Source organism: Excalfactoria chinensis, chromosome 14 (assembly GCF_039878825.1).
Source record: "Excalfactoria chinensis isolate bCotChi1 chromosome 14, bCotChi1.hap2, whole genome shotgun sequence".
Classification (NCBI taxonomy): Eukaryota; Metazoa; Chordata; class Aves; order Galliformes; family Phasianidae; genus Excalfactoria; species Excalfactoria chinensis.
The window spans coordinates 4,267,580-4,293,832 of NC_092838.1; the positions used below are offsets into that span (position 1 = coordinate 4,267,580).

At 51.1% G+C, this 26,253-nt stretch overlaps 2 protein-coding genes across 3 annotated transcripts in view; one reads left to right on the forward strand and one right to left on the reverse strand.

Moving 5' to 3' along the window:
* SCNN1G (sodium channel epithelial 1 subunit gamma) lies at nucleotides 1-11,294 on the reverse strand. 2 transcript variants are annotated; one of them, XM_072348851.1, is made up of 13 exons: nucleotides 11,178-11,294; nucleotides 9,812-10,130; nucleotides 8,841-9,135; nucleotides 8,220-8,413; nucleotides 7,193-7,296; nucleotides 6,605-6,768; nucleotides 3,791-3,889; nucleotides 2,610-2,727; nucleotides 2,415-2,493; nucleotides 2,280-2,337; nucleotides 1,980-2,041; nucleotides 1,725-1,800; nucleotides 1-1,503 (listed from the first exon to the last, which is right to left on the reverse strand). In XM_072348851.1, the coding sequence occupies exons 2-13, from the start codon at nucleotides 10,126-10,128 to the stop codon at nucleotides 1,114-1,116; spliced, it is 1,956 nt and encodes a 651-aa protein (XP_072204952.1). In that variant the 5' UTR covers nucleotides 10,129-10,130; nucleotides 11,178-11,294; the 3' UTR covers nucleotides 1-1,113. The 2 variants fall into 2 exon arrangements, with proteins under 2 accessions (XP_072204952.1, XP_072204951.1); XM_072348850.1 differs by lacking the exon at nucleotides 11,178-11,294 and adding an exon at nucleotides 10,398-10,498.
* Nucleotides 10,762-26,253, forward strand: part of USP31 (ubiquitin specific peptidase 31) — a 23,322-nt gene continuing 7,830 nt past the window's right edge. Inside the window, exons 1-14 of the mRNA XM_072348849.1 lie at nucleotides 10,762-11,376; nucleotides 16,614-16,751; nucleotides 17,202-17,290; nucleotides 18,364-18,456; nucleotides 19,118-19,253; nucleotides 19,747-19,891; nucleotides 20,671-20,854; nucleotides 21,357-21,468; nucleotides 22,025-22,119; nucleotides 22,622-22,699; nucleotides 23,203-23,332; nucleotides 24,551-24,670; nucleotides 24,846-25,071; nucleotides 25,856-26,014. Coding sequence (XP_072204950.1) covers nucleotides 10,792-11,376; nucleotides 16,614-16,751; nucleotides 17,202-17,290; nucleotides 18,364-18,456; nucleotides 19,118-19,253; nucleotides 19,747-19,891; nucleotides 20,671-20,854; nucleotides 21,357-21,468; nucleotides 22,025-22,119; nucleotides 22,622-22,699; nucleotides 23,203-23,332; nucleotides 24,551-24,670; nucleotides 24,846-25,071; nucleotides 25,856-26,014 — 2,290 coding nt within the window. The 5' untranslated portion in view covers nucleotides 10,762-10,791. The remainder of the gene's footprint in view (nucleotides 11,377-16,613; nucleotides 16,752-17,201; nucleotides 17,291-18,363; nucleotides 18,457-19,117; nucleotides 19,254-19,746; nucleotides 19,892-20,670; nucleotides 20,855-21,356; nucleotides 21,469-22,024; nucleotides 22,120-22,621; nucleotides 22,700-23,202; nucleotides 23,333-24,550; nucleotides 24,671-24,845; nucleotides 25,072-25,855; nucleotides 26,015-26,253) is intronic.

The window sequence follows — 26,253 nt, forward strand, 5'->3', positions numbered from 1 at the left end:
CAAAAATATATCTTTATTTTGTTTTAGTTTATCGGCTGTTTAAATAATCCAGTTAAAATATATTTTATTGCACATGAAAGAACCTTTCTGGATTCTCCCTTTCCTATATAAAATAAGTTCATCTAGAGAGAAAAAGCAAGAGAGGGACTCCTGTACACACACATGCACGCACACTTGCACAGTCACTACTCAATACCAAAGCAGCCGACCCCCTGCAGGCTGCTCCTGCACCTCAAACAGCTGCAGGCAGTGGGGATGGGCTGCAGTGGGCACTGCAGGAGCCGGGCAGGAGCCCACCAGAAGGCAGTTACAGGCCAGGGAGGGGAAGCTGCAGCCCCTCGCTGTGCCCAGAATAGGGTACACATAGAAACTGAACAGTGCCAGCAGCTGCTGCGTGTAATGAGTGCCTCAAACCATGATAAATGGAAGAAGCTTGCGGGATTTGCCATTCATTACTGCAATCCAAATTTGATTTCATGCCCATTTTGGGTGATCATTTTGGGATGCATGATGTCCTCCGACTCAAGCTGTGAGTAACTTGCTCTGCACACACATCTGTGACTGTCCCAACTTTTAATCCCAGAATAACACCTTTGGAATCAGGATCCTAATCCAAATCCACCTCAAGAACCTTCCTCCTATCCACCGTGTGCTCTTTCCAAACCTCTGTCTTTCCCCTTCCTGCATTTCTGAAAGCCTGGGGTTTTTCCCACAAGTCAGGCCACACAGCAGAGAGCAATTAGTGTTGATAGTCAGTGTGGCATCAATCTTCTACTATGGAGTAACTCCTGTCCACAAATGACTGGGTGCATGCAGCTGGTTGCTACGGCAAGTCCTCCCTGCTCAGTGCTGCAGTGCTGCATCCTGCTCCAACCACCTCCTGCAGTAATTAACTGGGGAATTGGTGTTGTTTGAAGTTCCTAATGTCTCTAAGCCCTTGGCTTTTGTGTCCGAGCTTTGCTCAGAGAGGCTCTGACCGCAAGTTCCATTCCTGAATAAGGGTCCGACCCAACAGCCCTTCTTCAGTGCTTGCTGGGTGCACACCTCTCATCCTGACACAGGGCAAGGGCATCCGTCCCCAACCCAGGCACCTGGATGAGGGGTAAGGAGGCATCAGTGCTGCTCGGTCTCCAGCGTGTCGGGGAGCTGCTCCGTGAAGGCGGTCTCCAACCGCAAAGTGCTGTAGTTTGGGGGGGGAGTCCTGGGCATGTGGCCCTCCTGGGGCAGCGGCAGGCGCAGGGCGGTATTGAAGGTGGGCAGGTCCTCATCGATGCAGGCAGGGTTGTCGTGGCCCTGCTGCTCTGCATCGCCCACCTCGGGGGCTTTGCCCGTCCCATCCTTTTTCCGGTGGTTCCACCACTTCTTTGCCTTCTGCCATTGGCGCCGCATGACGATGGAGAACGAATCGATGAAGAAGACCTCGATGATCTCGATGACGCAGACAACCGAGCAGCTCATCCACAGGCCCAACTGCCCGCCGAAGTTGGACAGAAGGATGACAAGCTGGGGGACAGGAGAGCAAAGAGTCAGAAGGCACCCACTGCAGAGATGCCATGTCATGCCAGGGCTTACTGTGAGCTCCCCCCCTGCCTGCTGCACTGTTCAGGGCAGCCTGAAAGGCTGGGCAGGGCAGGGTAGAACTGCCCCCCCTGCCCCCCCCATAGCCAGGTGAGAGCCCCCAGCCTGCAGGAGGAAGGTGGCACAGCCCTTGTGCTCCCACTCACCGTGTTGGCGGGGTTCTCTGAGATGAAGCGCTCATTCAGGTCTTTGTAGAACACCATGAGGTTTGCAAGGTCCGTTCTGAAAGGGGGTTTAGTAAAACAATAACATGAAACATACTGAAAAACTATGTCAATAACCAGTTGGACCAGTAGGGCTGGGCCGCTCTAAGGGAGCTTTTTCCCCAATTGCCATCATTAAGGCTGCTGAGATTGTATCTAAGCTTGAGGTGCAAGCTAGAAACAGAAACGGCAACTTACTTGTTCAGCTTCTTGTTGATTTTCTGTCCTTTGTCCCAAGAGAGAACTCGAAGCATCCAATCCTGGAAACAAACACAGAAAATAGTGCTATGGCTGTGTGCACTTGTGCAGAGATTCACTAGAAAGGCTCCATACCTCCTGGGACCAGCCTGGACTCCAGAAACAGATGTCTGTGATGAGTCAGCTGTCTCACAGAGACATGAGTCAAACTCCAGCTTAATGGCTGACATACAGCCCAGATCCCACCTTGGGGTCTGTCAGCAAACTGAACTGTCACGACTGTGCAGAACAGGAACTGACCTCAGACACAGTAGAGGGCCATTGGGCGATGCTGGTGGTGAGTGCCCACTCCTTGAAACTGCAAGGAAAAGCAGACAGTGAGTGGTGAGCCTGCACCCATGTACCTCTGCACCTCCTGCCTCTGGCAGGACTCACCTGCAGGCATCCTTGCAGATCTGCTGGCAGCCCAGCTGCTCCTTCACGAACTTTTCGTGCAGTCTGTAGTAGCAGTACACTGCAAGAAAGGAACATGATGGGTATTTGAAAAGCTGGAAAGAAAAGCAATGATCTTTTGCTGGAATGGGGCTAACAGGGTGTAGGTGGCCCCAGTGGCCACCATCCGGCACTTACTCCAGTTGGGGTTCTTCTTGTAGTTGCAGTATTCTGCCCCATTGGGCAGTGGCTGTGCATACTGGGCACAGCCACAGGACTCCACCATGGCTTTCTGGAAGCAGGAGTGCAGGCAAATCTGGGAAGCAAAACAACAAACTGTGCCTCAGAGATACAGGCTGCTGTCCTGTGCTTGTGTAGCACTGCCCCTGCAGCAAGCACAAACAGAGCAGTGAGATCTGCAGAGTGTGATATAGTGCAAGAACAGGAAAGTAATCCGTGTGAGGGGAGATGCTCCCTTCCCTCACAGCCCTGCCGTTCTTCCCAAGGCCATGGAGGTTTTTAATGGCACCCAGTCTGTGGAATCACAATGCAGTGGGTGAGTGACTTGCTTATGAAAATATTCATGGCTCTGATTTGTGCTGGTGCAAGACTGGAAATCAGAAATTGGAAGGGTTAAAAGGGCGGTGGAGGCAGTGTTTGGTGCTGAAATGCTTCACTAGTTGGAGTAAAAGCATGATCTGAGCTTTACTTTTAGGTGACATCTTCTTTACCCAGTCCCAGACCACTAAAGCCTTGAGTTCTGGTGAAGAACTGTTATTAAAAACCTGAGATAATGTCTGTGTGATCCTGCCTGGCAATGCAGCACAGCAAATTTCAGGTATAGTACCCATAAAACAAAATCTCAGCCTACACACAGGGTTTGCAGAAGGCAGCAGCTAATACAGTTATCATCCTTCAGTTGTTCTGACACTATCCAAGAAGACCCAATTACAGAACCCATGCAAAATTAGTGGAAACTTACTCTGCAAACAAACATCCTGCTATCTGGATACTGATTAGATGGTATCTGTTATTCTTGGAGTCCTAAAGGTCACAATTTCTGGCTTCAAGGGTTACTAAGCTGCAACATTTACTTGGCCAATATTTTCCAGTCTCACATTGCTTGAAAGTTGCCTAATGAGCTCATGTTCCCTCTTTATCTAACAAGGTGCCTAAGGGAACTTCAAACATCAACCACTTAGGAATAAAACTTGGATACAAAAAAGCTCTGTGGCATTTTACATCGGTGATAAAAAGCAGTGACCCTGTGCCTGCACTGTGAACAATCTCAGATCTGAACTACAGAATACTGGAGAGCTTTTCATGACGGTAGTTTGTTTTTCAAGCAATTGATAAAAACAAATGCAATAGAGATTTACCTGGAGGGAGTAGCTCTTGTTATAGAGGTTTTCTACTGGTATATCAGCACCGGTCTCTGTGCAATCACTGTAGGGTTTGCTCAGCTTGCGGGACCGTGTCTGAGAACAGGAAAAGAACAATCTCAAGTTCTGGGCATCACAGAATGCACAGCATTTAGCAGCAGTTCATTGGGATTGTAAGACCTGAAGTGATGGGAAAGGTTGGAACAGCACATTTACTTTTTGTCATCTCAAATGATTACAAAAGGGTTTTTGGTTTGTAGTGTTTATTCCCCAGATGTGCCCTAGCTGGGCTATCTGGTGTCACTATGTACCCCCTCTGTGCTGTGGTGGTATTACTGTAACAGTGAATGGCTTCCGTGGAAAATCTTCACACTGGGTTTCTCTCCCCGCAGAGCCCCAGGGACCATCCACCACTCATCCTGGGGGGAAGGCCCCAGGGCTGCACAGCTGTGCACTGAGCTGCTCCTGCTCTGCGGGGAGCGGCACTTCAGGCTCCACCAGTGCTCAACAGCAACTCTCCAACATCACTCCAAGTGAAATGTTTCTGCACTGTTTCCACGAACTGCTCTGACCCTTCCTCTGTTGAACGCTTGCAGCTTTCCCTGTTCTGCAGTCTCTGCCCACAGAAAAGAGCTCTGCAGTGCCACGTGCTGTGCTCGCGTGTGATTTGGACCCCTCACATTCACCAGACCTGATCCAGGTAACACTGCTGCTTCCTGCAGCCCGTGCCTCCCCCAGCCCCATATTCCCACTTTCTGCTGAAATTATCCACTTTATGGCAAGGCAAGTGGCCTGAAATGACAAGGAACAGTGCACGCTTCAGAATCCATTCACTTGTCTTTCCGAACCGAGTTTAAATCAGTGGCTGAGCCTTTAAAGGACCCGTTTTGTAGGAGCTGACAGATGCCGCCTACCTCTGAGGCACTGACTGCAGACCCACAGGTTCCCGAGGCCACGCCTGGCACCGAGCATCACCCCTCTGCCTCACTGCAGGAATGCTAACTCTGCAAGCATGGACTTGGCAACAGAAAGCCCTGGCGTGCCGCGGCAAGTTGCTGGTTTTAGAAATATGCTCAAAACTCTCTTTGCAGGGACACAGGAATTTGGGACTTCAGCATTACAACCTAATGCCTCAGAGGGTACAACTGGCAGATGTTAGATCCCTTGTATAGGTTTTTCTTTTTGTCATGGCTTGTACCCCTGTAAAAGCACACTTCATTCAGGTACTGAAATAATTTCCAAACTAAATATTTAACTGAAGTACTGAAACTCCTACCAAGCAATGCCTTGTTTGCATTCCTAACATCTTGGAATATTTTTAGAGGGAGGGCAGTCCTAGTGCCCAGCAGAAATACATGAGCCGTAGCCCAAACACTGATGTCTGCATTTGGAGAACGGCCCTTGCCATGCTCAGGCCTACAGAGCAGTGCTACCTGTGGCACACGGCTGCTGTGTCCTTCACCCTTAGATGTGGGGACATGGCTGAGCCAGCAGCTCAGCTGCAGCCTGCTGGGCCAGCTCCCTGCAGCCCTACTTGGCTGCTGCACTGCTCACCTCTCCACAGCCCTGCTTATCTCCCTGCAGCCCTACTTGGCTGCTGCACTGCTCACCTCTCCACAGCCCTGCTTATCTCCCTGCAGCCCTACTTGGCTGCAGCCCTGCAGCACCACACTTTCCTGGTGCAAGCTGCTGTTTTGGGTCCAGACACCAAGTCCAGCTTCTATTTCAGCCAACACTTTTAGGATGCAATCAGACCAAATCTTCATGCCAAATCTTTTGAACACAGCTATCAGGATGTGTTCAGTCTTGTTTTTTATGCTATGTGCAATAGCCCAAACGTACCGTGCCAGGGAACTTTTACAGCAAGTATTGATGCTCCATCTGCAATGACTTTCTCCCATACAGCATATGAGTTATAGAAATACCGTTTGGCAAGAGCTTGCCTCCTCTCCACCATTCTCATTCTGATGTCTCCTGTTTGCTTTCTGGTATTCAGGCAGCGTTTATCCCTGCTGCTTCGACCAAACAGTGCCCATTTTCCAGACGTAACTATCTGCACATTTTAAAACCATCAGCCCTGTCCTTAATGCCTTTTCTAATGCGTGGACTATCTCGATCTGGCACACCCAGGGACATACAAGGGCAGGCTGATCAGTTTGACCCATCAGTGATGAAAGGGCAGAGTTAAAAGGCTCCCCTAACAGCCCATCCAGATGAAAGGGGAATGCCTGGCTCTGCTGATGGCACTGCACTATGCAGGAAGGAGCCCCCTGGGTCAGGTCTGCACTGAGCTCACTGGGGAAATCTGGGGTGAAAACAGAACCACTGCCACCAAGGTTTACTTTGCAGCTGGGATAGTAAGAAACCAAACCAAACAAGATGTGCACAGTCCAGACTGTGGTGGTTTGGTCATCCCCCAGACCTGGCCCTGAAGCAGCTGCCACTGCCCTGCTCAGCCTCTGCTGACCCCGCAGCCAAACTGAATGTTTGGTTGCCCAGTGCTGTGGCTGTGAGTTCTGCAGTGAAAACAGCAACAAAAACCCTGGAAAGCCAAAGAGATGGAGAAAAGGAAGGGCAAAGCAAATCCCCAGGAGTGGCAGCTTTATGATGACCTGATCTTTGACCTGCACTAAGGAGAACTTTGCTCAGAAATGCATTATCAGGATTTTCCTGAGGGCATTTCAGCTGTACAAATGGGGTACCAGCTGCCTCCCCAGCTGCGGCTGTATTTGAACACCACCTCAGCTCACATTTACATCTGTTTCATGGAAATAGTGCTGTGCACCTTGAAACAAGATTGTGGACACTCACAAAGTGCATCCCTATGGAGGTGGCCGCCGCCGTCTCGATTTCTGTGCCAATGTCCTCAATGAAGGGATATTCATCTTGGTCATGGACAATGATCTTGGCTCCTGTTGATGTCACCAGGAAGGGATTGTAGTCTGCTTCGTCGATATACAGAACAACCTGCAGCCCTGAAGGACAGAGAGGCAGGGGCTGCGTTATACCAGAGCCAGAGCTCATTTGCAGGATAGGCAGCAGTGCGCTGGGCACTACGTGGCCTTAAGTGCAGTTTAAGAACCAAGCAGTCGCTCTGCTGTGCTAGGCAACAAGTTGTGACCCTGTGAAGCCCCGAGTGCCACAAACAGACGGCGTCTCCTCGGAAGGAGCAGAAATTACTTTTAGAAGTTATATAACCGGGAAGCAGTAATTTCAGATTGGAAAACATTAGTGATGCAATGATATTATCTTTGTATTCTCTGGCAACAGTTTGCGCTAGTTCAAACAAGCACTTCCCCAATCAGGCTGCACATCTAGAGCCAACACATCAGTCACCCTCCAGCAGGATCCAGTTTGCCGAGCAGCGCGCTGACAGCTCTGCCAGCTCCAGCTCCTTACCGTATTCGCTGCCGCCGGTGGAGGTGCTCAGCACCGTCCCGTTCTCCCCACTGTTGAAGGTGTAGCAGTTGCCATGCAGGGGGTGATGGAAACGGGTGAAGTGCCTGAGAAATCAAATATTGTTACTCTGCAGTTACAACTGCCTAGGGCAGAAACTCAGCAAGTTTGGATGCTGCTTTGGCAGAGACAGAGCAGGACAGGATTCTTCTTTTTCTTTATTCCTAAAAATGCTTCCCCTCCCTTCCCCTTCCCTCTTAATATCTTGAAGCTACATGGAAACATGAGCTGGTTTAACAGCACTAGGAAATTAAAAATGTTGGATGTTTTCAGGGGGGAGAGGGGGCTCAGAATTACTGAGGAAGCACAAAAGGGGCAGTGGAGGGCAGAGTCTTTTTCATCCAACAGCCCAGTGTCTATAGGGACCCAGACCTGCACTGTGCAGGAAAGATGCCATAGCCGCTGCCATATCACACCCTCGTGATTCAAGCACATTCATGTTTCTCCTGAGAACCTCCCCTCCCCATTCAGGCAAATGTCTTTAATTCCAAGAAAATACGACATACTTGCACAATCACAGACATAAGCAAAACGCTTCCAGAAAAGATTCAGTAACGCCTGCTGAACGCAGCCGGCTTTGCACATGGCAGTGGGAAAACTGCCAAAGCCACGTACAAGTGCAATTCTATTCTGACGGCTGCACCTGGGAGCTCTGCTGTTGTCCCCAGCATTGAGGGATGTCTCCCCTGCTGCCAGAGCACACAGCAATTGCACTGCAGCAATTGTAAGCAGGTGGACCTGATTACGTCCAAAACGATTATGTCCAACTAATCCAGTTTTATCTGAAACGTGGACAGCGGAAACGAAGACAAATAAAACTAAAGACCGTAACTGAAGTTCTTCATATGTGAAAGTTTGCTTTCATTTTTAAATGAAAAGTGGAAGTGGTTCTTGCTGGAAATCAGCGAACACCAAACATTAAATTTCTCTGTACTACATACTTGGAAATAAGCTGTTAACTGGCACTGACCTTTTGTCACAAGATAGGCCATCAAAAAAACATGTCAGTAGAAGGTCATCAGCAGAATAACTCAATTCTTCTTTAGTCTCCAAGGGAATCTGTGCCATGATGTTCATGTAATGCAGCTTGTACCATTCTTGGATAGCATTAACACCAGAACTGAATGTATAAAGTGCACACTCACTGCTGTTGTTTGCATCGCACTGACAATTACAAAGGGGAAGAAGCATTTCAGATGGAGAGAAATGATGTGCTCGATCAAGTATGCCTGGTATCATTTCTTTCTCTCAATAATAATCACATGATGTTACAGTGGCTGCAAGTGACACAAGGGCACCAAAGACCTTTCATTTGGGGCCAAATGGTTTGACTGGATGTTTCAGGCCCACAGGAAGGGTTGTGGATGGCATTAGGTCTACGTTGGCTGGACTTCACCACTGGCATTTCTATTCCAGAGAGCTGGAGGTGGGTCTGCAGGCAGCCACAGAGGCAGGGCAGAATGGGTAAAGGAGCAGAAGGAGCTTTAATCGCTGCTACTAAACAAGCAATCGGTCTGTCCAGTGGGATACTTGCCCCAGCCCCTTTACCATCCCACATGGAACATGCCGTCTAGGGAACGGTGGCACTCACCAGCTGAAATCCAATGATATCATTTGAATCTCCAGAGTTCACTATGGATGAGTCCTTGTGGAAGACGCTGCCCTCGACTTTCCTCTTCCTCCCGCTGCGGAGGTCGGTGGCGGTTCTGAAGGAGTCCTCGATCCTCAGCAGTGGGATCTGCCTTAAGAACAGGCTCTCGGTGCTGTTCCATTCACCCGCCGCCCGCTTCACCTTGGACTTGCCCTCTGAGAATCCATAGAACGTCTCCAATGCTTTTTTTGTCTCTTTGTCCAACTCAGATAAATAATCCTTCATCGAACTGTACCTGCATTGGAGAAAACGTGAGAAAATCACATTGTTCACCTCGTCTTCCACGTACTGCAGTATTACACCAGGAATCCCATCGCTCAGCAGCGCTCTTTGTCACAGATTGGCATAGATTTCCTTCAGCCCCGCTAAAGTCAAATCAATGTGGGTAGGGGGGACTGGAGGGAAAGGACCATCAGGAGGATGCTGACTGTGGAGAAACCCCCCCAGGGTGCTGAGCTGCAGGATGCAGAGCCAAGAGCAGCGCAGATGGGGACACAACCTGGAACCAAGCGGCACCTTCGGAACCGGGGGAAGGGGAGCTGGGGGAAGCCGGCAGTGCAACAGACCTCGGCAGAAAGCACGGGCTGGTAAGAAAAGAAGCAACGCTGATTGGAAAAGGCAGAGCATCCCGCGAGGGACGGAAGAGGTGATAGAGGAAGGAAGGATAGCTGCTCCCTTCTCAGTTCTCAGGAGATGGCGTTGCTTGTAATGCCAGTCCTGGGAAAAGGGAATCTGATCGGAGCGGCAGAGCGGACCGCCTCCAGCAGACAGCCGCCCGGAGCGGAGGCTGGGCACGCAGCGTCGGTGCCGGGTGGGAGCGCTGCTCAGCGCCGCTGGAGGAGCGCACGGGGACGGGCCGGGGGACACGAGGAGCCGGGGGCTGAGAGACACCCAGCGCCGGCCTTACTTACTTGTAGGGGTTGATGTTGCAGATGGTGACGGCGGGGAAGGGCAGCTTCTGGAACTGCACGGTGACGGACACGGACGCGCTGTAGTAGTTCAAGAGGAGCTCGGCGCACTGCCAGAGGATCAGCCCCACGGCGCCCAGCGTCAGCAGGATCCAGATGAACCTGCGCAACCGCCCGCGGGACACCACGATGCGGCGGCAGCCGTGCGTGTTGGTGTTGAGGCAGTACCAGCGCATCAACTCGCGCAGCGTGGGCGCCTGCGGGCCGCGAACCGGCAGCGTCTTCTTGATGCGGGCGGTGATCTTCTTCCCGGGGGCCATGGCTGCGGGCAGAGCGGCAACGAGCGGGGCCGTGAGCCGGGGGCGGCCGCGTGGGAGCGGAGCGGGACGGTGCGTCCCCCCCCCCCCCAATCCCCATCCCGCTCCTCGGCTCGGCGCTCCGCAGCGTTCCGCCGCGCACAGCCGCGATCCGACGCTCCCGGCCGCTGCGGCGTCAACCCGGCGCTTCCCTCTCCCGCCCCATTTAATGCCGTAAAACGGCTTTTTTTCCCAGAGAAAACCGCATCGCCCCCCCACCCCGCGCCCCTCACCTCGGCCGTCCGGGCCCGACGGGGCCATTCTGCTCCCGGCCCCGCCGCCGCTCGGATGGCGCTGCGGGCTCCCGCCCCGCCACTACCCCGCCGCCCGCCCCCGGCCCGCCCCGGCCCGCCCCCGCCGTCGCTCCGCGGGCGCCGAGCGCCGCCATCCGGCTGGGGGTGGAGGCCGGACGGCCGCGGGGCCGACTTGCTCACTCTTCAGAGTCCGCCTGGCCCTCACTAAAGGTGGCGGCGGCGGCGTCAGCCCGGCGCGGGGATGGCGGCGCGGACACGTGACGCCGCGCCCCGCCCCGCCCGCCGCATGGCGGCGCCGTGAGGCGGCTGCGGGCCGCGCGCGGAGCGGGCCTGGCCGGGCGGGTGGTGGGGATGCGCGCGGCGCCGCCCGGCCATGTCGCGGGTGAGCGGCCCCGGGCCGGCGGGCAGCGCCAAGGAGAAGCGCTCCTTCAGCAAGCGGCTCTTCCGCGGGCGCGCGGCGGGCGGCGGCGCGGCCCCATCCCCGGCTCCGTCCGCCTCCTCCTCCCCGTCCGCGGCTCCGGGGCGGTCGCTCGGCGGCTTCATGAGCCGCGTGCTGAAGACCCTCTCCACGCTCTCGCACTACAGCAGCGAGCCCGAGCCCCGCGGTCCGCAGGCCCCGCGCCTGCCCCCGCCGCGAGCCGCCGGCGGCCTGGGCAGCTGCCTTCCGCCGGGCCCGCCGCGCCGCCCCGAGCCCCAGACGCCCGAGCGCGGTTCCGAGGCGGTGCCCGGCGTGGCGGGGCTGCGCAACCACGGCAACACCTGCTTCATGAACGCCATCCTGCAGTGCCTCAGCAACACCGAGCTGTTCGCCGAGTTCCTGGCGCTGGAGCAGTTCCGCGGCCCCGCAGAGCCCGGCCCGCCGCCCCCCGCGCCCGGCGAGGTGACGGAGCAGCTGGCGCAGCTGGTGCGGGCGCTCTGGACGCTGGAGTACACCCCGCAGCACAGCCGCGACTTCAAGGTGAGCCGGGCCGTGCGCCGGGACCTGCCGCGGCTCGGCCCTGCGGTTCTGCTCGGCGGGCCTCGGGCCTGAGCACGGCTGGGTGGCCGGGCCTCGCCGGGCCGCTGCCGTGTGCCGGGAGAAGGGAGCGGTACGGCCGGCACCCGCGGCCTGCGCTGGAGGCCCGGTGGCTTCGCGCTGCTTCCCACGTGCCAGGGCCGTGTATTAGTCGGACACGAAAGAAACGCGTTCTCTCCCACGCTGCTCCGTGTCCCGCTCACGCCATCGGACGTGGAAGGTTCGTTGCTGCTCTGGGTGCGTAAGGAGGAATGTTCGTGGCTGCCCACCCGTCAGGAGGAGCAGAAGCCCCGGACTCAGTGCACAATGCAGCCTGTTGCTTTCCACTGCACAGTGAAGCCACCAGTGGCTTTGTGCCTGATGCTGGAGGTGCCCGTTTTGCTGTTTCATGCCTGTCATGCTGTGGTGCCCGGCTGCAGCTCGCTGCTGTATAGGACTGCTGGCGTGGGAGGGGGCCCTGATCCTCTCTGTCCCATCACGGTGCTGCTGGGGCATTGAGGGCTCTGTCCCTGGCTGTGGCTAGCACGCTGTCCTAGGTGAGCCCTGTAGCAGGTGCACTGTTTAGCTGCGGGTCGGAGGCACCCTGGGATGCTATAGGAAAAATGAGGCCCAACATCTGGTGGAGAGTGTGATGTGCTGCCGCCTGCCTCATGGCTCTGCTGGAGCTGCCCCCCAACTTGTGAGGGCTCCCTGACAGCAGCAGTTGTGAATTTCTCTTGGGTAATGATGAGAGGCTTCAGGAGGCAAAGCTGCCTTTTACCAATACAGATGATAAAGGGGAGCGCAGAGCAGCCCTGAGGTGAAGAAGCCCTATGTGCGGGCTTGGAGTAGAGATGCTTGGATAGGAGTGGCAGAATGAGAAGGGAAACAGAGCCATGCATTCAGCTCAGGCTGCGTTCCAAGTTCTTCTAATCATGGAATTTACTTTGCCTGCTGGCCACCATCACTGACAGTAAATGACTGCCTGCCTGGTCCGTGCTGGGGGAACTGGAGACATCAGGCACCGCCACTGGGCCTCAAAGCCTCGTGCTGGGAGTCTGGTGCAGGTGGTTCCCAGGGCTGTGCCCAGGGTTAGCTCAGAGCAGCCTCAGCTTTGAGGTGAGCGCGTGGCTGCTTCCTCACTGGGGTCAGTTTGAGTAGTAAACGAATGCCTACGAAGACAGTTAAGTAGCACGAACCTGCTATTACATTCACTGCTCTTAATTAAAACTTTCTTCAGCAGGTTTGCATGGTTTGAATAAAGGTGTAAACAAGAGGCTTACACGTAAGGAAGGTGAAGGCTGATGCTTTCACTGCTGTTTTCCCCATGAGAACATCCTTCAAAGCCTGTTTCTTTTTTGTTTGAAACAGTGAGAAGTGATTGTTGGAGTCGTTCTGCACTTTCACTCCGATAGCAGTGCTTACTGACAGTCCTGTTTATTTGCTGCTCTCAAAGCTCTTTAGGCAGTGCTAAGCAGTAGGCGCGGGGGATTTTTTTCTTGTGGTGCTGGGTATAATGGGGTAAAGACAGTTTCTGATCTCTGAGCGCTTATCTGCAGGTGCTAAGCGCCTTTTGGGATACAGGATAAGTATTATCTCCTGGCTTGTTCTGACATCTGTAGGCTTTGTTCTTGGGGTAGGGAAGATGGTGCTTTGACGGAAAGCCTCTCTGGGTCGTTCAGGATGGAGACCTTTGGAGTTGATGGGAAAGGGGCTGTGGGGCTGTTCCTTCCACGGGCTTCCCAGGAGGGGATGCTCTGCACTGCAGTGGAGGAGGCAGGTGCAGTTTTGGGTGACCTCCCCACTGGCCTTGTGTTCTTTTGCAGTTGTTTGAGCAACCGCTTTCTCCTGGTGTGCAGTTGGTTTTTATTTTCCTGTCTAAACAGAACCGCTGCTTTCATAACTGGGACCAATATTGCAGCTTGCGCTTCCTTTTTCCCTTTGTGATGATGTGACAATAGCAGCAAACACTCATTGTGTCAGCAGGAGCCGTGCTTGGGGCTAGTTGTTTGCAGGGCTCTGTCCCACTCTCCCCCAGAGCTCTGTCCATCAGCTGCAGGGACAGAGTGCCCTTTGTGCCAGGAATGGAGGGGCTGCGGGGGGAGAACTTCTATTGAAACTTACTGGGCTTGAAAATTGTATACCCTGTACCCAGATCCTCTGCTTTTGTCTTTCCTGGAGTTGTGATCTCCTGTGGACGGTGAAGTTGTTTGCTGTGCTGAGGCTTTCCTCATCACTAAGCTGGCCGCACACTGGAGCTCTCTGACATTCTCCAGGGCCCTGCTGTACTCGTGCTGTCCCGGTTTCTTTTCTTGCCCTACAAGATGAAGCTGCCTGTAGTGTGTACAGCAAATACAGCCGAGCCATAGGAATGGGATGGAGCTGGATTATCAGAATTAGAACTGGACCCAAAGCAAATCCCTGTTAGTGGAGCAGGGATTATTGTGCCAAGTAAATATTGTCATTTCCATTTTTCTTTTTCTTTTCTTTTTAAACCCATGGTACCAGTAACAATCAGTAATAGCAGAGTGTAACTTAGTGTCACAGTGCTGGTGTTTTGGTAAGCTCTTGGTGTAAATATTGCACTTGGGATGAGTGGCCCATTGGTTGTGTTTCATTTCTGTGGGAATCTGAATGTCTGCAACCTGTGGAGCTGCTCTATGGACACAGCCAGTCCTCGGCCCCCTGCCAAGGAGGGCAGTGATGCTTGGCCCCTCCAGCTATGACCTGGCCCCATGGTTTCTGTGTTCCTGGAGCAGGCAGAACTGGGTGCCATGGGGTTTCAAGGCTCTTGCCCCAGTTCAGCTGTTCTCCTGTTGGCATTGCCCATCCATCCTTCCAGCTGCAGTCCCTGTGTTCCTTCTGTGTCTGTGGTGCCACTGCCCTGTGCAGCTCTCCTGGCTGCTGTACCCCCTGCAGCAGGTCTGTGTTGGCATTGGGTCCGTGCACCCCATAGTTGGTTCACGGCCCCCCTGACAGTGGTGGCCTTGGCACTGTCCTCAGGGCTGTGGATGGCTGCCAGGTTGGAGCTGTTGTTTCCCAGGTTTTGCTTTCCCTGGAGAGGAAATCACTCTTTGAGAGGGGAAGTTGCCATGTTTGTGTATGTGACCTCTTCGCGAGGTGTCTGTTTAGAAGCTACCCAAACACAAAGCTGTCTGGGATTTAAAAACAGCACAATCTCTGCCCGAGCCCAACTTCACAATGTTTGATGACAGACAAATAATAGGCTCTTTTCCTGCTCACGTGTGTCATTGTTTCAGGGCTGTCATGAGCCAGTTCCATCCATTCATGTCTACAAACCTTTCAGCAGCTGCTTCCTACCAGGGGCACGCTGGAAAACAGCAGGCTGACATTTTCCCTTCAGTTGTCTTTGCCACCTGGAAGAAGCACAGCAGCAAAGGAGTGTCTGGTGGTTCAGCTATGGTTGGCTTTATTTATGGCATCTATTTAGAGCAATAGATGATTAAACTTTCATTGGACTGATAAAAACAGTAATGCATCTTTGCTGTAAATCAGCTTTATGGACAGACAGGGACTTGATTGTGGGGTGCTTGCATTAGGGGGCTGGATATCTGCGATCAACACAAGTTGTAGTTTCCCCTTTCTCTCTTCCAGTAGTGCTGCTTCCGTTCAGGGTGTTTGAATGCTGGGAGGATCTCATCCTGCTGGCTGAGGGTGGTGGGGCCCCAGAGCCCATTCCTACACTGCTGCTCACAGCTGGAGCAGCTGCATTGCCCCGTGAGATGGAGCCTGGTGGGATGTGCCACCTCTGCTTGCAGCCCAGATTAGGGGCAGGGGATTAAAGGCTAGGAGTCTGGTGGATGTGCTCTTCTTAATGTGTTTTTATGCATGTTTAAACCATTTGCTTCTTAACTCCGTATTTGCAGCCAGTCCCAATTGCTGCTGCTTTATTGCACGGTTCAAACAAGATCAAATCTGTTTTGTAGCAGTGGCAGCAGGAAGCAGGAGGAATACTGGGAGCATGCTGCTGGTGCTGGAGTGGTTTGGGAGCACGGACTGCAATCTGCAGGCAGCACTTGGTGCACACAGGATCCAACACCCAGGTCTTTGCCAGAACTATGCCAGTGGTGCTGGGAGGGGGCAGTGAGAAATCAGTCCTTGCTGGGAGTCCAGAGTTCTTTGGTACTCAGGGTGCTCTCACCTTCAACCCTGTCTAAAGTGGTGTGTTTGAGCTGGGAGGGTGCTGGCCCTTGTGCCTGCAGGGGCAGGAAATCCCCTGTCAGAAGGGCATGCACATGTGTAATGAGAGCAGATTATTTCTGTTTTCCCTTATTTTGCTGCCTTGAGGCAGGTGGACGGATTATAGAGGATAGAGAATATGTGTCTGTCGGTCCTTCCCGGTCTTTCTCATCACACTTCCCTTCTGGTGACCCCATTTTTAGAGGGATAAAGCAAGCAGCCCATCCCCCTTTCTCAAATCTGTTGTGAAGTCTGATTAGAGAAATGAAGGAGGTTTGTGGTGGGCATGCAGTGTGGCTGGTGCTGCCAGGGTGCAGGGCTGCGGTGCCTTTGTACTGCACATGGCTGGTGCCAGCATTGTGTCACTTCAGTGCTCCCTGCATCCCCGAAGAAGCAGGAAAAGCTGTTTTTCGTTTTTCCCTGCAGCAGGGGTTACTTTCTCCTCAGTTTGTAACTTTCCAGGTTCAGCCCATCATGTCCTGTTATTTTGGAGAGCATTCAGTCAGGGTGCTTGGTGGTAGTGCATGGTTCCTGTCCCCTGGAGCCGTACCATGCCACCTGCACACAGAGCTGTCTGTCCCAGTGCTGTAGGGAAGGTGAAAGTGAGATCAGGGAGCTGCAGCACACGAAGCACCTCCTGATGCTGATTGCTCATGCGGGGAAGGATGCATCTGAGCCTCATGGCTTCTGTGTGGGGAGGAAGAGGCTTGTGTGGCCTGGCTGGGGCTCAGCACGAATGTCAGCATTGTGGAAGGTGTCTTAGAGCTGCAGGGCAGGGGCTGGCCTGTGGAAGTGCAGATTTCTGTTGCTGGTGAATTTTCAAGCCCTTCCCATTTGTGTCCGGAAGAAAAACAGATTTGAGCAAATCCCTCGGGTGTGCTGCTGTTCTCCTGAGATGGCTTTTCTGGAAATTCAAGTGTAAATTACATCTTCAGACTCCTGAAAGCTTATCCGGAGTAGTGCCAGTTGTCTTACTGCATGCAGTCTCTGTTCCTCTGCAGAACATTGTGTCCAAGAATGCCATGCAGTACCGTGGGAATGCCCAGCACGACGCGCAGGAGTTCCTGCTTTGGCTCCTAGACAGAGTCCACGAGGATCTGAACAACGCGGTGAATTACAGCGGCATGCCTCCGCTCAAGGTAAGGAATTCTGCTGACAACCTACGTGGGAGATCAGCTGTCGCTTGGCATGCAATCTTTCTCTTCAAATCAAATCTGCCTGTTGGTGCCTGAACTCCGTTGGTTCGAATGAGACAAAAGCTTGTGTTCAAATGCTGTTTGTTTCTGGCCCTGTGAATATAGCTAGCTGTTTCAGTAATCCCTGGCACAGGCTCCCTGACGCAACCCTTAGAGAATGCTGACACGCAGAGGAAATGCTGCCAGCCTTGCATCTGGTGCAAGACCCCTGCCTGTCCTGCGGTCACAGGGGCCCTGACCACCTGTGTGGGCAAAGAGCACTGCTTAAAAATCTTGGATGCTTTCCTGATGTTTCTGGTCAGCGAGGGCACAGATTTGGCTAGGAGTGCTGGAGTCAGCTGGTGCACACCTACACGCTTGGCTATGCTTCTGGGGTTTCTTCTTTTCTTTTAGCCACCGCTGGAGGATGATGTGCTGCTTGAGGGACCAGCCTTTCCCATCAGTAGTACTTTCGTGCAGGAACTCTTTCAAGCCCAGTACAGGTAGGACATTTGTACATTCTGAGGCATTATTGCACGCACCGGTGACCCCAGTTTAATTTTACCCTGATGCTGGCTCACAATACAGTTGGGACTGTTAACAGATGTTTCTGGATTTTTGCTGACTAAAAATTGCACTAGGACCTTTCACCAGAAGGGTGAGAGAAAGAGTTTGATTACTTCAAATTTGGTATATTCTACAGTATGTGCCCCTTCACCACCTGCCATGATGCGTCCTGAAAACAAGGCAGTGCTTAACAGAGCAAAGGCCTGGGCTGCTCAGTGCTGTGGAGCTCACCCTGCCTGCTCAGAGGCAAGAGCCTGCAGCAAGGTGCAGAGGTGCCTGGAGACTGCTGGGGAGTCGCAGATGGATCCCAGGCACCTTGCAGAGTTCTTGTTATCTGGCACTTGGGTATCCTGAGCTGAATCCTTCAGTGTCCCTTCAGGTTATTTCCCATGAGTTTCTCATACTTCTGGGAAGTGAGCTTTCTAATTTCAGAACTAGTACAGAACTAATTCCAGTGTTCCTCAGTGTCCTGTATCTGTGCCGCTATAGGAACTTGAATTACTGGGCATTCTCCCCAGTGCTTGCCTTATGTCTAGTGTAGAACACTGCCAGTGTTAGGTGCAGGTTGATTTGGAAAGAGAAGTGTGTTGGGAGTTTTCCCCTTCTGAGTAAGAGATCTTTCCTCCTGCAGTGCTGAATGTCACAGTCTCCTTCCCATCACTTCACCTCTCTTCAAAGAGAAAATCCTTTCAGGTCTTTCACGTTGGAGCTGCTGTTGGTGGTGAATTATTAATTATGGAGTGATGCTTACTTGAAGCCCAATTCAGTGTCTTGAGTGAAGTCTTTTCCTCACATGCCCTGTAATGAACTTTGAGGCTAATTACGTTGAAATTATCTAGAAACTCAGTATCCTTCTCTTACAGCCATTATGTCTGTTCTGTTTCTGTGCCGAACCACTTTGTATAGAGGAAGAAAAGTGTGACACATGGGGATGGTTATTTATGATGTATGATTTATCCATTCCCAATGAAAGGATGTATATCTGTCCTGTTATTGGTGTTTCTACCAGGTCCTCCCTGACGTGCCCTCATTGCCAGAAGCAGAGCAACACCTTTGACCCTTTTCTTTGCATCTCTCTGCCGATTCCTTTGCCTCACACGCGGTATGTAACAGTGTCTTGAAGTGTATGTTGCCTGTTTCCCACGTAGTGATGAGACACCTGTTTATACAGTGGGTAGTTAAGTTGTGCAGCTCTTTTACCTGATGCTATGGATGTGGTTCAAGAAACAAAGGAACAAGGAGCTGAAAGAAAATACTAAATAGAAACATGTCCTGTTTGGTTCAAAAGTCTCTGTTCCACCACTAAGTGGAGGCTGACTGGGCTTTCCATGGAAAGTTTCCTTGTAGACTCCATGCTCCATCGTGCACTTTAGAGGTATTATTACTTTTGGTACTGTTGGAGGCAGGACTTAGTTTTAAGAGGCAACTTGGAAGAGTTATCCTTGTGGTTGTTGCAGCCACTCTCTGAGTGCACGAAGTTGTTCCTCTGAACTGACCTGTGCTGCATTACAGGATCCTTGCTGGAAAATTAGATTGTCTTGCAAGAGGGTTTTACTTTTAACTTTGTGCATTTTTTTTCCCCAAGACTTTCTGCTTGTAGGAACAAGTAGCAGCAGCACATATAGTAAAAGAGGTCTTTGGAAGGCAGACAAGTTTGTGGGGCCCCGCAGCTGCAGCCGGGGTGCCTCTGGTCAGGCTGATTCCCCTCCGGATGCTGTAAAGCCTGTGCCTGAGGTCCTCTGACCTGTCTGTGCTCTCTGCAGGCCACTATACGTCACTGTGGTGTACCAGGGAAAGTGCTCCCACTGCATGCGCATTGGGGTGGCAGTACCCATCGCTGGGACGGTGGCCAGGCTGCGGGAGGCTGTGTCCTCAGAAACCAAGATACCCACTGAGCAGGTAAGGATTGGTCTTGCCTGAGCTCTCCTGCCAAAAGAGGCCAATATCGTGACATTCATCCTGTGTGCAAGCAGTGTTGGATGTGTAGAATTGCAATTTGCAGTCTGTAGCAGTGTGGTGATATCATGGATCCTGCTTTTTCCTGTGGGCTGACTTCTCAAAATCTAGGTGTTAGGATTGCCTCCTTTGCAGACTTTGTGTTGTGCTGCCCAATAACCCTGTGGTTTTTATGTATCGGGGAACTGTCAGGCACCTGTGGGCACAGGAGGAGTTCCAAGAAGGCTGTCAGATCCCACCAAACCCCATGCATGCTGCCATTGCCTTGGCTTATACTCTGCGACAGCCCTCTTCCCTGCTCCTCGCTCTGGGTCAGCACATGTATACTTTGAAGAACGCACTCTGCAGCAGGCAGCCCATGCTGAGAGAGGGATGGGGCAGCTCAGCAGAACTGGGCGATGGTGGCTTCATGGGTTTTTGCTTCTGCTGGCTCTAGATTGTGCTGACGGAGATGTACTACGATGGGTTTCATCGTTCCTTCTGTGACACTGATGACCTGGACACGATTCATGAAAGTGACTGCATTTTTGCCTTTGAGACCCCGGAGATATTTAGGCCAGAGGGTATCCTTAGTCAGAGAGGTAAGTGGAGAGCAGTGGTTCATGCCCACCCCAGGTGATTAGATGAGAGAGGTTTGATTTTTGGAAGAGAACTCACTCAATAATTTATGTCCTACAAATAGACACTTCTCTGGTGTATTGATTTAGGCTTTGGCTTTGTCCAGTCTTGTTCCAGTAGGTGTAATGGTGGTGCCAGCTGGGAGGTTATCAAGAAGTGATGTACGTGACTTTCTTCCTCTTCCTGGGCTTGTTCTGCAGGCCTGGCTGGCTTAATTTGATATCTGTTTAGTTTTCGTTTAAAGGTCTTCTAAGGACCAGATCAAGCCACCAAAATCATGTTATTTAAAATCAGATTGTCAATGATGAATGAACAGGCTCAGGAATGAGCAAGCACTTTTCTCTATTAAAGCTCAAGAAATGCGGTCTTTCTATCTCCCTCTCAGAGAAAGGGAGTAATTGCATCCTGGGTGGACAGAGGGTAATCAAAGGTAAATTTTCCTATTGAATGTAACAAGTAGAGTTTCTGTCACTTCAGCTTTTCATGCGGGCAGACAAGCTATGAGTATTTGCACAAATTACTGTGAAAAATCAGTTAGGCGAGCACTTGCATCTAATTTTTCTCTATAAAGTAGTAGTCACCATGAAAAGTAATTGCTCTTTGAAGCCTTTGTGTTAGTCGAATAAAGATGGTGAGTTTCTGTTCCATGGTGACCTGCTCCCTGATGCCCAAGGAAGGTTTCCCAGAGGGATGCACATTGTAAATGACATAATGAAGTAATTTATTTCTACTACTTCTTCAGGAATACATGTGAACAATAACCTGAATAACTTAAAATACAGCACTGAACAGTCACGAACAGTATCGTACTCTCAAGGAACGGTGGTGTCTGGAAAACTGGAACAGTCCTCTACTAGACAAGGAGCAAATGACAAGATTGTCTTGCTGGTGTGTAACAGAGCGTGCACTGGACAGCAGAGCAGAAGGTGAGTGCCAGCTTCCCTGTCAGGCTGACTGTTGTGGCTGTTTCCTGAACGACCCGTGTTTTCCTCACTGAGTAGTGAAAACACAAGGTGCAGCAGGGTCAGTTCACATTTCTTGCTTTCATTAAGCTCTAAATAATATGTTGATCAAAACCCATTAATGAACGCAGCAATTGTTCCTAATTTTAGTGAATAATGTGGCCTAGTGTTACTGAGAAGTGATGAGGACTGCCCCAACAAGGTGTGTGACCTGCTGGGGAGCCACATGTTTTGGGGAGCAGCAGGCATGTCTGCCAGTGTCCAACTGGCTGGAGATTTTAAGAAATGCATTCGGGGGTGGGGGAAAGAGAAGCGACCTTGGCAAGGCTGTGCTGAATGCCTTGATTCTGAGGAGTTTCTGTAGGAGCAGAGTGGGGAGCAGAGTGACACTGTCCTAGTCTGGGGACTGGGTTACTGAAAAGAACGATCTTGTAATTTCTTCCTCAAACGCTCCTCCATTGTCTAGGTTTGGCTTGCCCTTTGTGTTGCATTTGGAAAAAACAATTGCTTGGGATATTCTGCAGAAGGAAATCTTGGAGAAGATGCAGTATTTCCTGCGACCTGCAGCCTGCTTGCAGGTGAGGCATATGGCTCAGTTTCTGTGGCGTGTCCTGTGCTGTGTGATGACCTGACCAGGAAACCTGTTTACTGCAAGCAATGCACATGCTGCACTGATGCCTTCCCATATTTGTTTGTGCAATAATATCCAAGTCACCTGTGCTAATTGCTGAGTATTCCAAGTAAGAGTAGACTGGTCAGGTGAAGAAATTACATGCCTTGCATCCTTCCTTACCCCCAAGAGGCACTTGAAAAATGAGTGCTGCTGTCAGCACTAGAAATCCCCTGACTGGTGGTGCTTGCCTTAAGGAAAGTGTGGAATTTGCTTAGTGGTTGCATGTTTCTGCTGAGAGCTCCCTCTGAGCAGTGATGTGAGGGGGCAGTTGTCTGGTCACTGCAGGGGTGGTCAGGGTATCAGCTGCTGTGTCTGTACCCCTCTGCTAGCTGCCTCGCATAATTGAAGCTTGGATACTTTTATGTAAAACCTGTTTTGAGTTAAACTCAGTGTCTATCCAAGTTGGGAGCAAGGTAACTTATATTTGAGTTGTTTACATGGCTTCTGCTGTCTTGCTGCAGGTCTGCCCATTCAGCTTACGAGTGGTCAGTGTTGTGGGCATAACGTATTTGCTACCTCAGGAGGAGCGGCCCCTCTGCCATCCAACAGTGGAAAGGTAGGTGGTGCTGCTCCTCCAGGGTGGGGAGAGGTTTGTCAGCTGGGAGCTGGAGTGCAGCTGCAGGGAAAGGGGCAGTCCCAGTGTGGATGTGTGTGGGGGAACCAGGAGCAGAGGAATGGCTGGGCGTCCTCAAGGAGTTGTTGGGATTGCTCAGTGGTGTGCCCTGCTATCTGGACTCTGTCCTCCTTGCATATGGAGAAGAGAATGAAAGCATCCCCCACAGTTGGTTTTTTTTTTTCCCTTGACTGTTCTTCAGAAGATTGTTTGTTTTTTTTTAAGGTGTGTGTTCCATAAATAAACATACATTCATTTCCAGAACTGAGTACTTAAGTAAATACAGTTCTCTCTTTGCCAAGCTTTTTGCTGTGTGAATTCCTTTTAAACTTGATCTTGATGGCAGTGGGGAATGCGAAGGGCAAAGGGAAAGAAGTTATATACATATGGAAGATAACGTAGGTGTCAGATTCCAAGGTGCTCTAACTTGTGTTTTCTTCTCCAGGGCGTTGAAGTCGTGCGGACAGGGGGGAACTGCTCATGTGAAACTGGTTGTAGAATGGGACAAAGAAACGAAAGATTTGTAAGTATGAAATAGAAAGCTGTGAAGCGTGTTGACCTATGGCTTGTGGCAGTGTGAACTAGGATCTCCCAGCACACACCAGACCTCAGAACCTGCACCCATGCCCCAGCTGCTGTTGGTGGGGGGCAGGCGAGGGTTGTATGTGCTGGGCTTGCTCTGGCCTATGGAGCCCTTTGCTCTGTATTTGGGGGGTGTCTGAATTATAGAGCTTGTGTCTCATTTGTGGCTCCTTCCTTCAGGAATTACATTCACTTGAGATATTCTGTGGGCAGTGAGCAGCTTTTTCTACCTGAGATAAACTGCAGTGCATGCCACCAAAGCTGTTTGTTCCAGTGTTCATTTGTGTTCCTCTGGTGGGATCTGTTTCCAGGCAGTACTTGCCCATGTGTAATGAGGCAAATCCAGGAAAAAGATGCTCATTCTACTTGTATTTCCACAATGGCTCAGTGGCAGAAGGGAAAGGCAGGTGGCTCTGCTGGTAAAAATGTGTTGTATCTCTGCAGCTTGTTTGTGAACACAGAGGATGAGTATATTCCAGACTCTGAAAGCGTCCGCCAGCAGAGAGAGCTTCATCACCAACCTCAGACCTGCACTTTATCTCAGTGTTTCCAACTGTACACCAAAGAGGAGCAGGTAGGACCAGACAGCCATGTCTCTGTATGTCTGGTTGGTCTGTGTGCTGCCTGACTGCCATACTCAGCAGTGTGGCTGTTTTCTGCAAGTACTGATTTGTTGAGGCAGGAGAATAAATTTGTTAACACAGCACTAGTTAGCAGTCCTGCTAGCAGTTTTTCTGCAGCGAGGAGAAAGCTGAGGGCTGTACTGTTCCTTCTCTACCCTTGATTTTTATCACTGCAGAATAGAAGAGCAAGCTCCTGTTTCCTCCTGTGAAACAGCAGTGTCTTTTTCTGGCATACAGATAAAGGATTAAAACATTGTGGCATCATTGTGGGAACGCGATGCTCTGTGTTGGAGCAGTTATGCTCTCCCAGTGCTGAGTGAGGCAGCAGCAGGCTCAAGGCAGCCTGTGCTGAGCAGGGTCCTGCAGCACAGCCACCCAGGGACTGGCTGCTCTCCTCCTCCAGCTCAGCTCTTGATGTGAGGAGGTGAAATGGGCAGAAGCAATAGTGTACCACAGGGTAGGCTCGAGATGGGTCTGATCTGGAACTTGCCTGGAACATGCATGTGTCTCTTTGACAGAGGTCTGTAATTTGCTGTAGAAAGGGATGGTCCCCAAGGGAGACTGTGGACCCTGGATTGAGCCTTAATTATTTTGGAGCCCCTCTGGTTGCTTCTTTTAGGGGTGAAAGAAGCACTGTCTGACAGCTTTATGGCTGTCTGCCTTCTGAATTTCCTGAGCATGGAGCTCTGGACAGAGGTGTCTGTCATGCTTGTGTCTTTGAAATGATACATTCTCCTTAGTGGACAATGTAAGTTTCTGTAGCTTGGAAGCCTGGGCTATTGGCACATAAGGAGTAAAAGGATTCTCAGAGGGCAGCATGGTATCAGAGATGAAATTTGAAGTATGCCAGTATTCCTTTTGTTCAGTTGCCTTTTCTGCTGCTGGTTTTCTTGTGAGGATAACTACTCAGAAGCTTCGTTTGTTTTTTGTTCATTTCTAAGGGACTGTGGGCTTTGAAAGGTGGAAGTAATTAACGTGCACAGCAGCTGTAGGTGAATTCTGCCTTGCTATTTTGAAAGGCATCACTGGGAACCCTGAAACTTGATGCATGGCTGGAGGTAGTTGGGATTTGTGTATCAGTGCCTGTGCTGAGCCTTGGCCAGTGAAGAAGCAGTGGCTGCTGCCTTAGAATTTGGAAACTAATACCAGCTCATGCCTCTTTCTCGTAGCTTGCCCCAGATGATGCATGGCGATGCCCACACTGCAAGCAGCTACAGCAGGGTAGCATTACACTGAGCCTCTGGACCTTACCTGATGTTCTCATCATACACCTCAAAAGATTTAGGCAGGTAAGGATGTCTGCAGTGATGCTGGAGGACTGCTTGTTTATCCACAGAGTGACCTGACAAGAGCACCTCTTCAGCAGCTCTGCTTGTTCCTGTGCATTTCTCTCCTGGTTTTTGTTTTCCCTAAGGACGGTGGCCTTGCTGTCACTGCAGTTCACGCTGTCCTCTCTTTGCACAGGAAGGAGACCGAAGGATGAAACTTCAAAACATGGTTAAATTTCCCCTGAGTGGTTTGGACATGACCCCTCACGTTGTTAAGCGCAGTCAGAGCAGCTGGAGTCTGCCATCCCACTGGTCACCCTGGAGGCGACCTTATGGTCTTGGGAGGGATCCTGAGGACTATATCTATGACCTGTATGCAGTCTGCAATCATCACGGCACCATGCAAGGGGGACACTATACAGGCAAGTTCCCTGCAATATTATGTCCTTTCAGAAAGAAAACAGTTATCTTTTCTATTCTGTCTGTGGTTTCTTCCTCTTCTTTGACAAAATGACCTAACTCAGCTCATAAGGGCTTGCTATTTAATACTTGAAGGGTAACTTTTATGACTCTGGGAAATGGAACAATGCCTTTAGACTCTGTAGATCCTACTGTACATTCTTTTCTGCAAAACTTTCCCTTGGGAGTAATATCACCATGTTTCAAAAATGTTCTTTCTGACTTCTATAGTTGTGAGCAACTATTATATACAAGTATTTGCACATAGCCTGTGTGTACAGCCCATTTATGAATCCCTCTTTGCATTCTTCAATAGCTCTGTGGTGGTTATAGGATTTGAGTGTTTTCAGTCAGCACAGAAAATGTATGTGTTTGGTTTTGACTTCAGATGAATGCCTCTGGGGCCACATTGTCTTGGGTGGGCTCAGGCAGGAGGATATTCACTGATGGAAGCAGCCTGGCATAAATAACAGAACAAGAAATGAGTGAAGCCACCCCAAGTGGTGTTCTGTTCTGGGCAGCAGTACTGGAAAAAGGGCATCCTGAAATGTGAGCTGCTTGTTGCATTCTGGTCATCTCAGGCTTCCTTCTTGCTAGTCAGGCTGGAAGAGGATGTGTTACATGAATAAATCCATTCCTTTTATTCTCCTCTGAGTCCATCAGAGCACATAATTAAAGCACAACCTTATCATATAGCAAACGTGAGAGTAGTAGGAGTGAGGAAAGTAACAGTAATATTTCTCTCAGCATATTGCAAAAACTCGGTTGATGGCCAGTGGTACTGCTTTGATGACAGTGATGTTCAGCAGCTCTCTGAAAATGAAGTCTGCAAGCAGACAGCCTATATTCTTTTCTACCAGAGACGCACAGCAATCCCATCGTGGTCTGCTAACAGCTCTGTGGCAGGTAAGCCCTGTTGGCTTTGTCAGGAAACGGTTATCATTTGTTCTGCGTAGAACTGAATAATTTCTCTGCTCAGCTCTCTGACTCAGAGTACACAGTGAGCTGGTATGAGTCCTCTGCTACACATGGGAGGGAGACATGGGAAGCTTTCCATGTGTTCTGCCCCCCCCCACCCTCTTTTGGCTAATTATGACAAGTGAGCTGTGGACATGCGAGAGCCCCTTCTGCTGCCGTGTGCTCTG

Excerpts from the sequence above, each read along its gene's own strand:
- SCNN1G (XM_072348850.1), bottom strand. The coding sequence starts at position 10,425 with ATGGCCCCGTCGGGCCCGGACGGCCGAG. Across the intron at positions 8,414-8,840 it reads ATATCATTGGATTTCAGCTG|TGCGATGCAAACAACAGCAG; the intron begins GTGAGTGCCACC and ends TGTAATTGTCAG. Across the intron at positions 2,728-3,790 it reads ACAAGAGCTACTCCCTCCAG|ATTTGCCTGCACTCCTGCTT; the intron begins GTAAATCTCTAT and ends TTTGCTTCCCAG.